Source organism: Typopeltis vanoorti, chromosome 19, assembly GCF_054136105.1.
Source record: "Typopeltis vanoorti isolate ZY-2024b chromosome 19, IOZ_Tvanoo_1.0, whole genome shotgun sequence".
Classification (NCBI taxonomy): domain Eukaryota; kingdom Metazoa; phylum Arthropoda; class Arachnida; order Uropygi; family Thelyphonidae; genus Typopeltis; species Typopeltis vanoorti.
In genome coordinates, this window is record NC_143567.1 from 72,310,434 (window position 1) to 72,322,956 (window position 12,523).

At 39.2% G+C, this 12,523-nt stretch overlaps 1 protein-coding gene across 1 annotated transcript in view; it reads left to right on the forward strand.

Annotated features, from left to right (window-relative positions):
• LOC150096239 (midasin) overlaps positions 1-12,523 on the forward strand; it is a 1,081,806-nt gene that overhangs the window by 892,252 nt on the left and 177,031 nt on the right. The window contains exon 73 of the mRNA XM_090409469.1: positions 2,198-2,329. Within this exon, the coding sequence (XP_090265595.1) occupies positions 2,198-2,329 (132 nt within the window). The remainder of the gene's footprint in view (positions 1-2,197; positions 2,330-12,523) is intronic.

The window sequence follows — 12,523 nt, forward strand, 5'->3', positions numbered from 1 at the left end:
TCTTTGGCATCTTTTTCCAAAAAATCCCCGTCTCATCACAATTAAAAACTTGCTGCAGCAGGTAACACTCGGAAACCATGAGCTTCTGGAACTCGGCAACGAACGCCTCAGCTGCCTTTGCGTCTGAACTCGCAGCCTCTCCATGCCTCACAGCACTATGGATGCCACTTCTCCTCTTAAAGTTATCAAACCATCCCCTGCTCACCTTGAAGCCTTCTTTGTTTTCTGTAGATGTACCTTACGAGGTCAGCGTACAAGGCCTTTGCCTTCTCACAGATCAAGTTCTCGGTCAAAGTATCACCTGCTAGTTGGTTCTCGTTTATCCACACCAAAAGCAACTTTTCTACATCTTCTAGAATACGTGGCCATTGCTTTGATACTCTCGTGACTCCTTTTGCTACATCTAGCCCCGTTAGTTCTTCTTTAATACTGCGCAAATCGTTGACGTAGACTTCTTATAAAATCTTGCGATGGTGGCCACTTGCATACCTTGTTTGTGGTTCCTGATGATTTCCTTCTTAACTTCCACCGTAATCATCTCCTTCTTCTTACGATCTTCCTTTTCAACCCTTTTCTTCATTGGGGCCATTGTCGTAGTACAGTTAATAAAGAACAGTCACTACATTTGGACACAAAATAAAAAAAATGCTTTACGCACACACACACACACACACACACACACGTGGTCACTAGCACAAATGTTGACTATACGAATGAAACCAAGCATGTGAGATGATTACCCACAATCCTGAGCGGCTTGTGATCACGTGACACTCGGTAGACAAATCGTATAGGTAATACTTGTATTGCAAGACCTCGCTCGTTTATCAACTTAAAATTTATTTAAAATTTTTGCTCGTCTTGCAAAACACTCGCAGACCAAGTTACTCGCAAACCAAGGTACCACTGTATATATATATATAGAGAGAGAGAGAGATCCTCCATAGCTCAGTCAGTTTTGTCATTGCCCTTTGGTAAGAAATACTTTGTTTCGAATCCTGTTTAAGATGTAAAGAACACATAGTTAACACAGTTATGTGTTTGCAACTCATAGCCTCAGTTGCTTCAACTGTAAATCAAAAATCAAAATTATAGATATAGATATTATTAAATGAACTGGCAAGGAAACTGACTGCATGACTAACTACACAACAACAATCATAGAGACAACGTCATCCAAGATGTGACAGTGCAATATCATATCAGCTATCACATAGCATTGCCATAGATGATGTTAGTGTGCAAAATTTCAGACCTCAGTGACCTCCAAAAAAGGTATAATCCTTGGAGTGCAGTTTGCAAGAGCTTCTGTAATCAAAACAGCAGAAATCATACATGTCACATGATCCACAGTATCGATGATTATGACAAGGTATGGAAACCTACAAGGCATTGTCTCCAATTGGTTCTCCAAGGTCACATTGTATTGTCCACCTACAATATCACTGGCACAATCGAGACGTATCTTGCAGGAAGAATGGTCTCAGATTCCATTATCTTATGTACATGACTTGTATCAGTCTATTCTACATTAAATTCATGATGGTCTAAAAGCCCAAAGTGGACCTACAGCTTATTAATAAAAAAATTCTCCAAAAAAATTTGTCGCTGTTTTCATTATTTTAATAATCTTCTGTATATACACCCAGACTGACTGATTTTCCCTTTCAGTTGTTTCCAACCATAGGTGGCTTTGTAGGCTTTTCCAGCAAAGTATTCCTGGTGAGATTTTTACAGGGTAGTTCACCATTGCTTTCCCCAATCCCCCAATTTTATCGGGGCTCAGGACCAGCATATGGCTGTAATGACTATAATCACGGGGCTGGTTTGCCTGTTCTGGGGACAAAAAAACCTGAGTTTCCGGGTGAAAAAACCTCCGTATGAGACCGGCTAACTCACCTTTAGTCGAAAGAGACCAGATAAAGATTCCTCACATCACTGATGGGAATAGAACCCAGGTCTTTCTGACCAAAGGGCTTCATTATGCTGACTGAGCTATGGAGGTGCGTATATACACATAGTATTTACAATTAACTCTTATTGTATTATTATAATAGTATCAGTTCTATTCTAAAAGAACTTTGTCATTGCAAACCTTACAAACAACAAACTATTCCTTTGGCCCTGCAGCTCTACTCAGTGATAGATAACTGCATATTACCAACCTAACTTGCAAACTTTTATATCTTTTTTACAGGAAAGTCTGAACAGGAAAATCTCATCGATTTTATCAGTAAGAACAGAAGAACAATCAGAGATGGATTTTCTCTTACCAGATTCAACATTTTTGATAAATCCAGAAGATTTTGCATCGGCATTACCACTTCAGGTGATTTGACTTTTGCATGTGTTCATATTTGTTTTGTATGATATTTAAGAAATAATAATATCAATCTGTTGCGCTATGAGAATATACAAATATATTACAATAGTGAGTAATTTTCTAAAAACTATTCATCTAATACTTGACATCATGCAAATTATCAATTGTTTATAGTTTGTATATAAGAATGATACATCATCCCATTCTAAGAATAATTATTCTTAGAATGGGGTAAAAGTATATTTAACTGTAGATTATTTTATTACACTATTAGTTTTATTTAATATTTAGTCAGGGTGTCATCCAAATTGTCACAATGACAATTTGGATGACATTACAAATCTTCCACTTCAAATGCAGCCTTCACCCAGTACAAACTGTTATCTCAGTTTTTGCAAAGTTCGTCTGTCTCAATTTTGAAGTCTCGTATCATGTTAATAGAGGCTTAATGGCATGAAACAGCACTGAGAAAGGATTTAAAATATTATTTAATTCTTCCAATATTTCATCTCAGTCAATGAGACATCGTCAGGAGATACAATATGAGACTTTTAAACACACAAAACTAAGTGAAATACATCCATGTGTTTCATGCCTCCACCTAGTTAGGACTCGAGCCCTAACTAGGTGGGGCACTCTCTATGTACACCTGTTGCAGGCTTAGCTTGTAAACTGGGATCTTGAAGTTTTAGTGTTTCCCATATTTTGGGAAGTTTAATGTAACAATATTTATGTAAATTTAGGCTCAATTCTGAGAGCAGCTGAAAATTCCAAAAATAGTCTTTCTGTTCTAAATTTATTGTGATGTAAACACAGATGTATTTCTTGTGTTCTTCTATGTGTCTGTTGGCTGATCTTCTTGTCTGTCCATACTAGGTCAACTTGCAAGAACTAGTTGGCATATTATGTATTTTTTTTAGAATGTATAAGGGTAGCAACAAGCTTTCAGTAGGGCTTGAAAGCCATGAAAGCCATGCAGAGGTTGTAATTCTTTACAACTCTGGCTATATTTTCTGAAGTGCCTTGGACTTAGGGGATGATGATAGCATTACTAAAATCTTTCTGAAGAAAAGGTTTTGGATTGGGAGAAGGATTGATTTTTCATTATTTATTTTTAATACTGTAGGAACTGTAGCCATTAGATAAAAAAAATGGCAGTCTATGTGATTAACTTCTGCTGTAAGAAGGACTCACTGGAACAAAGGTTGCTAGCTGTATTGTTAGTGTTTGTTTTAATGATATCATATTGTTGGGAAGAGTTGCGGGAAAGTTTGTGAATGTATCTGCTTATGTGGGTGGCTTCCTGTGTACTAAAAAGGACAGTTACTTAGGTAGGAAGGTGTCTAGAAAGGCCAGACTATTTTTAATTTCCTTTTCCATTGTAAATTTGGATTCTAAGGAGAAGACTATTGAGGTGATAGAGGAAGTCTAATGTGTCTGGGCCATGATGCCAAATGGAGAACACATCATCCACATATATTAAACATAAAAGATTTGAAAGTGGCTCTGTCAAGAGCTTGTTTTTCAAAATATTCCACCAAAAAAAAAAAAAAAATGACAAGGTGGGTGAGAGGAGATAACCCATAGAGGTACTCTCTATCTTTCTTGATCTTTGCCTCCTTAAAGAAATCTGTCATCTTGTGAACTCAGTGTCCTCAAGAAACTATGCAAGTATAGCAGTGTAGTCATCACCGTAGCTGATAAGAGAAGTGCTACTGTTATTTGTAATACCAGTGAATATCAGAAACTGCCCACCTACAGACCTTTAGATTATGATCCCACCAAATCTCAGATCCAAAATTGAAGAGTCTGTTCAAAAAAGTTTTTTCCTGGTCTCCTGAAATCACCAAATAACTCAAACACTTCAGTTCTCATCCCCTTCCTCAGATATACTGGGTTTCTGTATTTTACCAAAAATACAGAAACCCAATTTCCCCCAATGACCTATAGTAGATGCTACAAATTCTCAGTGCTATAGATTAGCAAAACAGCTAGCAAGTTCTCTTACCCCCCCTCCCCACTGGTCATACCACTTCCGCTATAAAAACTATCCATTTTAAAACTTCTATTGAGAATTTAACATTAATAATACAGATATTTTGGTTAGCTTAAGTATCGTCCCACTGTTCACCAGTATTCCCTTAAATGATGCCTTATCACTTTTAAACTCGTGATAAAGGTTTAATGGAGTAAAACAGTACTAGGAAAGAATTACAAATAGTATTAATGCGTCCACTCATCTCAGTTACAGAGTCATTGTCAGGGAATACAAAATGAGATTTGTAACACACACACAAAGGCAATGTAAAACTAACTGAAATATATGGACAAAAGACTAGTTCTAACTAGGTGGGGGGGTGTCCTCTGTGGACACCTGTCAGCAGTCTAGGATGTAAACTGGATCTCAAAGTATTAGTGTGTCCCATATTTTGAGAAGTTTTATGCAACCATATTTATTCAAATTAGGCTGATTTGAATAAATATGGTTGCAGCAGCAGATTCTGAAAACAGTCTTTCTTTTCTAAATTTACTATGATAGATCATAATGGTCTTTTTCCAATTGTTTCTATGAGCTGTATCCAATGCATGGTCTGCAAGGCCAGGTTGATTATAGTCATGACTGAAGATGTATTTTTTATGTTCTTCCATTGAAAGTGGTGCAAAGATTGTATTTCTTTTATATTCTGGATATATTTTATGATGTGCCTCTGACATAGGGGATGTTGATAGCATTACTAAAATATTTCTGAAGAAAAAGTCATGGATTGGGAGAAGGATTTTTATTCTTTCTTTTCTGATATTGTGGTAACTGTGGCCATTAGATAGAAAAGGGGTGGTGTATATGATTGAGTAACGTGACTGTTGCAAGATAAGCCTCATCAGAACAGAGGTTATAAGCTCTATGGGTTAATATTTTTAAGACCATATTGTTGAAAGGAAGTGGGGATGATGGAAAAGTTTGTGAATGTATTTGCTTGTGTGAGTAGGTTTTCTATATACTGAAAAAGAAAGATGATCATTAGGTAGGCAGGTGATCAAGATGTCTATAAAGGCTAGACTATTGTTAGTTTCCTTTTCCATCAAAATTGGATTCTAAGGTAAAGACTATTGAGGTGACAGAGAAAAGTATCTAGACCATGAGATTCAGACCCTCTCAAACCTTCTATCTGGTTAAGATATGCAGACATCATCTGCATATCTTAACCAGATAGAAGGTTTGAGAGGGTCTGAATCAGTAGCTTGTTTTTCAAATCTTCCATCAAAAAATTGGCAAAGGGAAGCGAGATCTTATATAGGTACCCTCTATCTGTTTATAAGTGTTTTTCTTCCAAGGGAAATAACCAGAATGGACAGCAAAGAAAAAGAGGTCAATGATATCAAGGAGAAAACAACTTTTTTTTTAAGCAATAAGGTATTATTTAAGGGAATATTAGTGAACTATGTGGTGATGTCGAAGCTCACTAGGATATCAGTATCATTAACAATTATATTTTCATGGAATCCATACTGGTGGTCGTTTATTAGCTGTGTGCCTTCAAGGTAATGTAGGAGTCAGGAATTGTCTCCCTTCTTGGAATTGGTTGAATATAGATCAGTTTCCAGGCTGTGGAATAGATGCCATTGGAGTAATAGAGTATATACAGGCAGCATAGGATAGGAGTCAGTTCTAGTGCATGAACCTTCAGGACAATTGGAGGAATGCCATCAGCGACAGGAGAATTTTTTTATATATAATTTAGGCACTAATTTTTGGATTTCTTTCTGGCAAAAGGATATAGGGGCATTTGGGGACATTTATCATTTTCAGTTATGTGTGCATTGGAAGCAAGCAAAGTGTGAAACCAGGAGATTGGCTTTTTTTTATTGGTGATGATGCAGTAGAGCCATCTGGGTATGATAGGGGTGAGAATAGTGTTGGCCAAAAGTTACGACCAATTGCTTTAGCAAAAGACCAAAAAGCTCGGCAGCCATTTGGACAAACTGCAAGTTTCCTGTTTTTTGCTCTTTCAAACTCTGTTTTGTATACATCGATAGTTTTCTTGTTCTTTCATCTATTTCTGACTTGAGTATAAGCACTAAAGGGGGAATGGAGTTCTTGATGTAAGCTATATTCTTGTGGTATGATTGATTTTTTATTTGTATAACCTGGGCACATCTTTTGGAGAACCAGGGTTTAATTATGAGATGGCAGTTCGGAGTTTTTTGGCTTTTTTTTATTGGTGATGATGCAGTAGAGCCATCTGGGTATGATAGGGGTGAGAATAGTGTTGGCCAAAAGTTACGACCAATTGCTTTAGCAAAAGACCAAAAAGCTCGGCAGCCATTTGGACAAACTGCAAGTTTCCTGTTTTTTGCTCTTTCAAACTCTGTTTTGTATACATCGATAGTTTTCTTGTTCTTTCATCTATTTCTGACTTGAGTATAAGCACTAAAGGGGGAATGGAGTTCTTGATGTAAGCTATATTCTTGTGGTATGATTGATTTTTTATTTGTATAACCTGGGCACATCTTTTGGAGAACCAGGGTTTAATTATGAGATGGCAGTTCGGAGTTTTTTGGCTTTTTTTTATTGGTGATGATGCAGTAGAGCCATCTGGGTATGATAGGGGTGAGAATAGTGTTGGCCAAAAGTTACGACCAATTGCTTTAGCAAAAGACCAAAAAGCTCGGCAGCCATTTGGACAAACTGCAAGTTTCCTGTTTTTTGCTCTTTCAAACTCTGTTTTGTATACATCGATAGTTTTCTTGTTCTTTCATCTATTTCTGACTTGAGTATAAGCACTAAAGGGGGAATGGAGTTCTTGATGTAAGCTATATTCTTGTGGTATGATTGATTTTTTATTTGTATAACCTGGGCACATCTTTTGGAGAACCAGGGTTTAATTATGAGATGGCAGTTCGGAGTAGTGCGGGGAATGTATGTTTCCATGCCAGTGAGAATAACTTTGGTGATACTTTCAGTGCATATGTTTGGGTTGGAAGACCAGAAACAATAGTCCAACCATGGGAAAGAGGCATAGAAGTCACGGCGGCTGACCCAATTGGCACTGTTATAATGCCAAACTACTCTTTTATGGTAGTGGCTGTTGCATTGGGTGGGGTGGGGGGGATAAGCACTAGATTGTGGTTAGAATTACCCAGAGGTAATTCTAACCACACTCACTCACTACTTAAATAATTTACTACATTCACTGTGTATTTGGAAAGGTTATTGATGCTTTGTCTTGCTGAAAGAAACAGTGGCTGGTTCTAGAAACGCTACAAAGTTGGCAGCATTGCATTGTCCAGAAGATTTAGATGCATCTTGCTGTTCAGTGTGCATGGCAGAGATCTGAAACCAAAGCCGGAAAACCAAGACCATGAAACAACCCCCTCTGAATTCCATAGTTGGGGTTATGCACTCTTGTAAGAAGGCTGCTTGGAAAGAAGTCAGTAGGCACCATAGTGTGAGGAACAAACATCCATAGTGCCCACCTTAATAAGATGTAGTTCCTCTTTTTGCTATGATGACTGCAGCAATCATATGGGACATACTTTCTACAAGCATACAATAATGATGAATGACAATTTTGGGCCATTCTTCCTGTAGGCATGTCATGAGGTTCTGGACTGTTTTGGGATGTACGTCCCTTGATTGCACCTGATGCTCCAGTTCTTTCCACAGATGTTCAAAAGGGTTGACAATTGGGACACTGTGGAGACCAGTCAAGTGGTGACATTCATGTCCACAAACCACACAGTTACAGCAGCAGCATTATGACACAGTCCTTTGGCTTACTGAAAGAGATAGTGGTCTAAGCATTTCCAGACAGTTCTAGAAACGCCTCAAAGTTGAAAGCATTGAATTGTCCAGAATGTTTAGATACATCTCGACGTTCAGTGTTTGTGGCACCACAAACAGAGGTCAAGACCAAATAGGAAAACCAGAGCCATACCATTGCACTGCCACTTCTGAATTTCATAGTTGGGGTTACACAATCTGGTAAGAGATATTCACCTGGCACCAGCCACAGTCACATCATGCTCCATAACAAACTTTCAAGCTTCCATGTACCACTATACATGCTCTTTGCACCACTGAAGACAATCATGCAATTTGGTTCTGGTAACGTGGAGTTTGCATATCGTGGTCTTACCATGGAAACCCATGTCTTAACACTTGTTTCTGAATACCTTTGTGCAGATTCATGTTCCAGTCAATGCCTGGAACTCTGCATTCAACATGTTGGCTGATGAATGGTGGTCTTTACATGTTATCTTTTGTACCACCCTATGGTCACATTCAGTGAGTGTGGCAGGTAGCACCAGTAGCTGACTCTCTACACTTATATCTCAGTATGGTATCGCTGATTGTTAACCTAGGATGTCCCAATTTGTCAACAGTTTGATGAACAGATTGGCCTACACATCTTGTCACAATGTCTCTTTCAATTCCTGTCAGTTCCTTTCTTTGCAGCCATTTCACCTAGCCATACTTGCACAGACTTGGAGGCATAATATTCCTCCAATTTATATCAGCTAAAAACATGTGAATTGTTACATGGCATGATGCACCCATGGGATTGTCTGTTGATTTCTTTCTAAGCAGTGTGTGTGTGTGTGTGTGTGTGTGTGTGTGTGTGTGTGTGTGTGTGTGTGTGTACACACACACACACACATACACACACACATACAGGGTGGTTCAAAATTCCACATACAAACTTTGAGTGGAGGTAGAGAACATCAAAATCAACCATATTCACATAGGAAAGCATGACCGGAAATGTCACCCAAAAGTAATAGGCGGCACTGTTTGCCAATGCTCCAGATGAGCACTTGGGGCTTCCTCATTCATATATATATACACGCATGAGGCTTCCTCATGCATGTATATATATATATGTATATATATTATTATTATTATTGTTCTGGGAAACTCCAAGGAGTCGACAGACTCATCGAGGGAGGCCCTAACATCATGTCAAGAACAACTATTCAACATTCACATAGTATCTATCATACCTTGCCTTGAACTCATTCACGGTCATAGCACCCACAACAGACTCTGGAAGCTTATTCCACTCATTTACCACTCTCCAAGTAAAGAACCTAGCTCTAACACCCTTGTCAACCACGCTCTTGCCCAGCTTCCATGCATGGCCCCTAGTCCTCCCACCACCAGTCATATTTTCAAAAATATCTTCTGGATCAATCTTATAAAAACCCTTCAGTAATTTGAATGTCTCAATCATATCACCCCTCCTTCGCCTATCGTCCAATTTCTGCAACCCACAAATCTTCAACCTATTCTCATAAGGTTCATTCCACAGACCTGCTATCATCTTGGTCACTCGTCTCTGGACCCTCTCCACTTCCTCCCCATCACGAAGAAACCCTGGTGCCCATAGCTGGGCACAGAAGTCCCAGCTATGGGCATATGGGCATATCTTATGAAGGCCTATCGAGCCTTCATAAGACCCCAACAATATCATAAGACCAGATGGGGTCTTATGAAGGCTCGATACAGAGGAACAACAACTTGTTCGTCTCTGCATGTTAAAGTATTTTTCAGAAGCCAAGTGATTTGGTGAGCTGTTTTAGTTACTTTTGCAATGTACCCCCTAAACTTCAACTCCCTATCCACCAACACTCCCAAATCCCTGGCCTCATCAATCTCCTGGAGTATGGTTCCACCAATGCGATATACTGCTGCTATTCTTTTCACCCCAAAGTGCATAACCTTACACTTTGGCACATTAAATTGACATCCATTTTTCCTAGCCCAGTCCTCCAAACTATCCAAATCATCCTGTAAAATTTTGACATCCTGTGCACTCACAATTGCTCTACCGAACTTTGCATCATCAGCAAACAAGTGAACACTTCCTCTCAGATCCTTTCCAATATCATTGATGAACAAATTGAAAAGCAGTGGTCCAAGAACAGAGCCCTGTGGCACTCCACTAGTCACAAGACGTCTTTTGGACTCCACTCCTGAATAAACCACTCTTTGATATCTCTCCTTCAACCACCCTCCTATCCATCTCACCAACCCTATATCTATCCCCATCTGCTCCAGTTTACTGATTAGGGTTCCATGTGGTATCCTATCAAAGGCCTTGGCAAGGTCCAGTAGTATCACTGTAAACCCATTACCCGTATCCAGTTCAGCCGTCACTGTGTTATAAAACGTGAGCAAGTTATGTATACATACATACACACGCACATACAGGGTGGTTCAAAATTCCACATACAAACTTTGAGTGGAGGTAGAGAACATCAAAATCAACCATATTCACATAGGAAAGCATGACCGGAAATGTCACCCGAAAGTAATAGGCGGCACTGTTTGCCAACGCTCCAGATGAGCACTTGGGGCTTCCTCATTCAAGCTTTCAACGTTGTACGAAGAACATGCATTGTTTTACGACTGCTGAGATGGCAGACATGCACTTCGTTTACTGGTTAGCTGACAGTAATGAACAAGCCGCTGTGCAAATGGATTGCGAAAGTTACCCAAACAGGTGTGTACCACATCACCAAATGTTTGCACATTTGCATCAGAATTTGTGTGACTATGAATCATTCAGGGATTGTAGGCATGATAGTGAGTGGCCACGATCGATGCAAAATCCCACCATGGAAGAAGAGGTGTTGCATGCGATGGACAATAATCCAGAGACAAGCACACGTGCTATTGCCTCTGCTATAGGAGTATCTCGATCCAGTGTATTGCACGTTTTGCACTCTGAGTCCTTACATCCATTTCATCTGCAACGGGTCCAGTTACTAATGGCCAAAGATTATCTTTGACTTGTGGAATTCACGCAGTGGTTTCTGCAGAAAAGTGCCGTAGACCCAGATTTTCCAACTTTTGTTTTGTTCACAGATGAAGCTTCATTTACCCGCAAAGAGGTCTTCAATCACCACAATGCTCATGTGTGGGCCCATGAGAATCCACATGCTGCGCAATCACATGCTGCACAACAACACTTCATCATTAATGTATGGGCAGTATCATCTCTGACTATTTAGTCAGCCCATACCTATTACCCTCTGACTGGACTCCCAGAAATATCGAACCTTTCTTGAAGATTTACTGAACAATGTTCCAATGGCTGTATATCGGCAGATGTGGTTCCAACATGACGGGGCTCCAGCCCATTTTGGCATTTCTGTGCGTCAGTATTTGGACAGCTCCTTTGGGACTCGATGGATTGGGCGCGGTGGACCCATCACATGTCACCCCCCCCACACACACACATACACTCATCTGATTTATCAAGTATTGATTTCTTTCTGTGGGGGTTCCTTAAAGCCATGGTGTACGAAACACCTATTACCTCCGAAGGACCTTGTAGCAAGAATCGGCATTGCAGCTGCTAATATTCGGGAAACTAGGTATTTTTGAAAATGTATGGCAATCGATGCTTCGTCGGTGTCAGGCATACATCACTGATAATGGTCGTAACTTTGAGCATCTGATGAAACCATATTATGTATCCAACTACTATTGAACTGTCCATTTACTCCTAATAAAGTTTTTTACACTACTAACTGCCTTGTGTTATTTTGTGTTATGTGTTAAGGTATGTGAATATGGTTGATTTTGATGTTCTCTACCTCCCCTCAAAGTTTGTACGTGGAATTTTGAATCACCACCCTGTATATTGATCTGGCAGCTAAGAATTAAGTGGAAAAGTGCATTGAACATCCTCCATCTTTCTCTCTCTTGGGAAATAGAACTTTCCTTGATTCTTATTCACTGTGCATATATCCATTCTATGCTTCATTATCATATTGCAGGCCTATGCTTCTACTATAGCTAATATACTTTAGTGGTTGGTGTACAGCATCACTCAGTCTCTACATAAGCTAGTGCATTTCAGATATGACCATTCTTGGTCTCTGGAATAAAGTGAATTAGCCTTCACTCTTACTTTGAAGTTGTCTTTGGTAGCTCTCTCTCTAGAGCATACATTAAAATTTAAGTCTAGTCAAACCACAATATATTGACAAGTAGGTGGTTAATGATTTTCATTACTTGCTGTGAAGCTACTATCCTGCTTAATGAGTGTCTGAAGTGCCTTGAAAAAATACAGTAGGATTTTGCAGATTATCTTACCTATCCATGATACTACATCCATCTTGTGGATGAGCTAACATAAAAATATATATTCTTGTGAAATAGATCCAGTGAAAGAGAACCACAATATAACT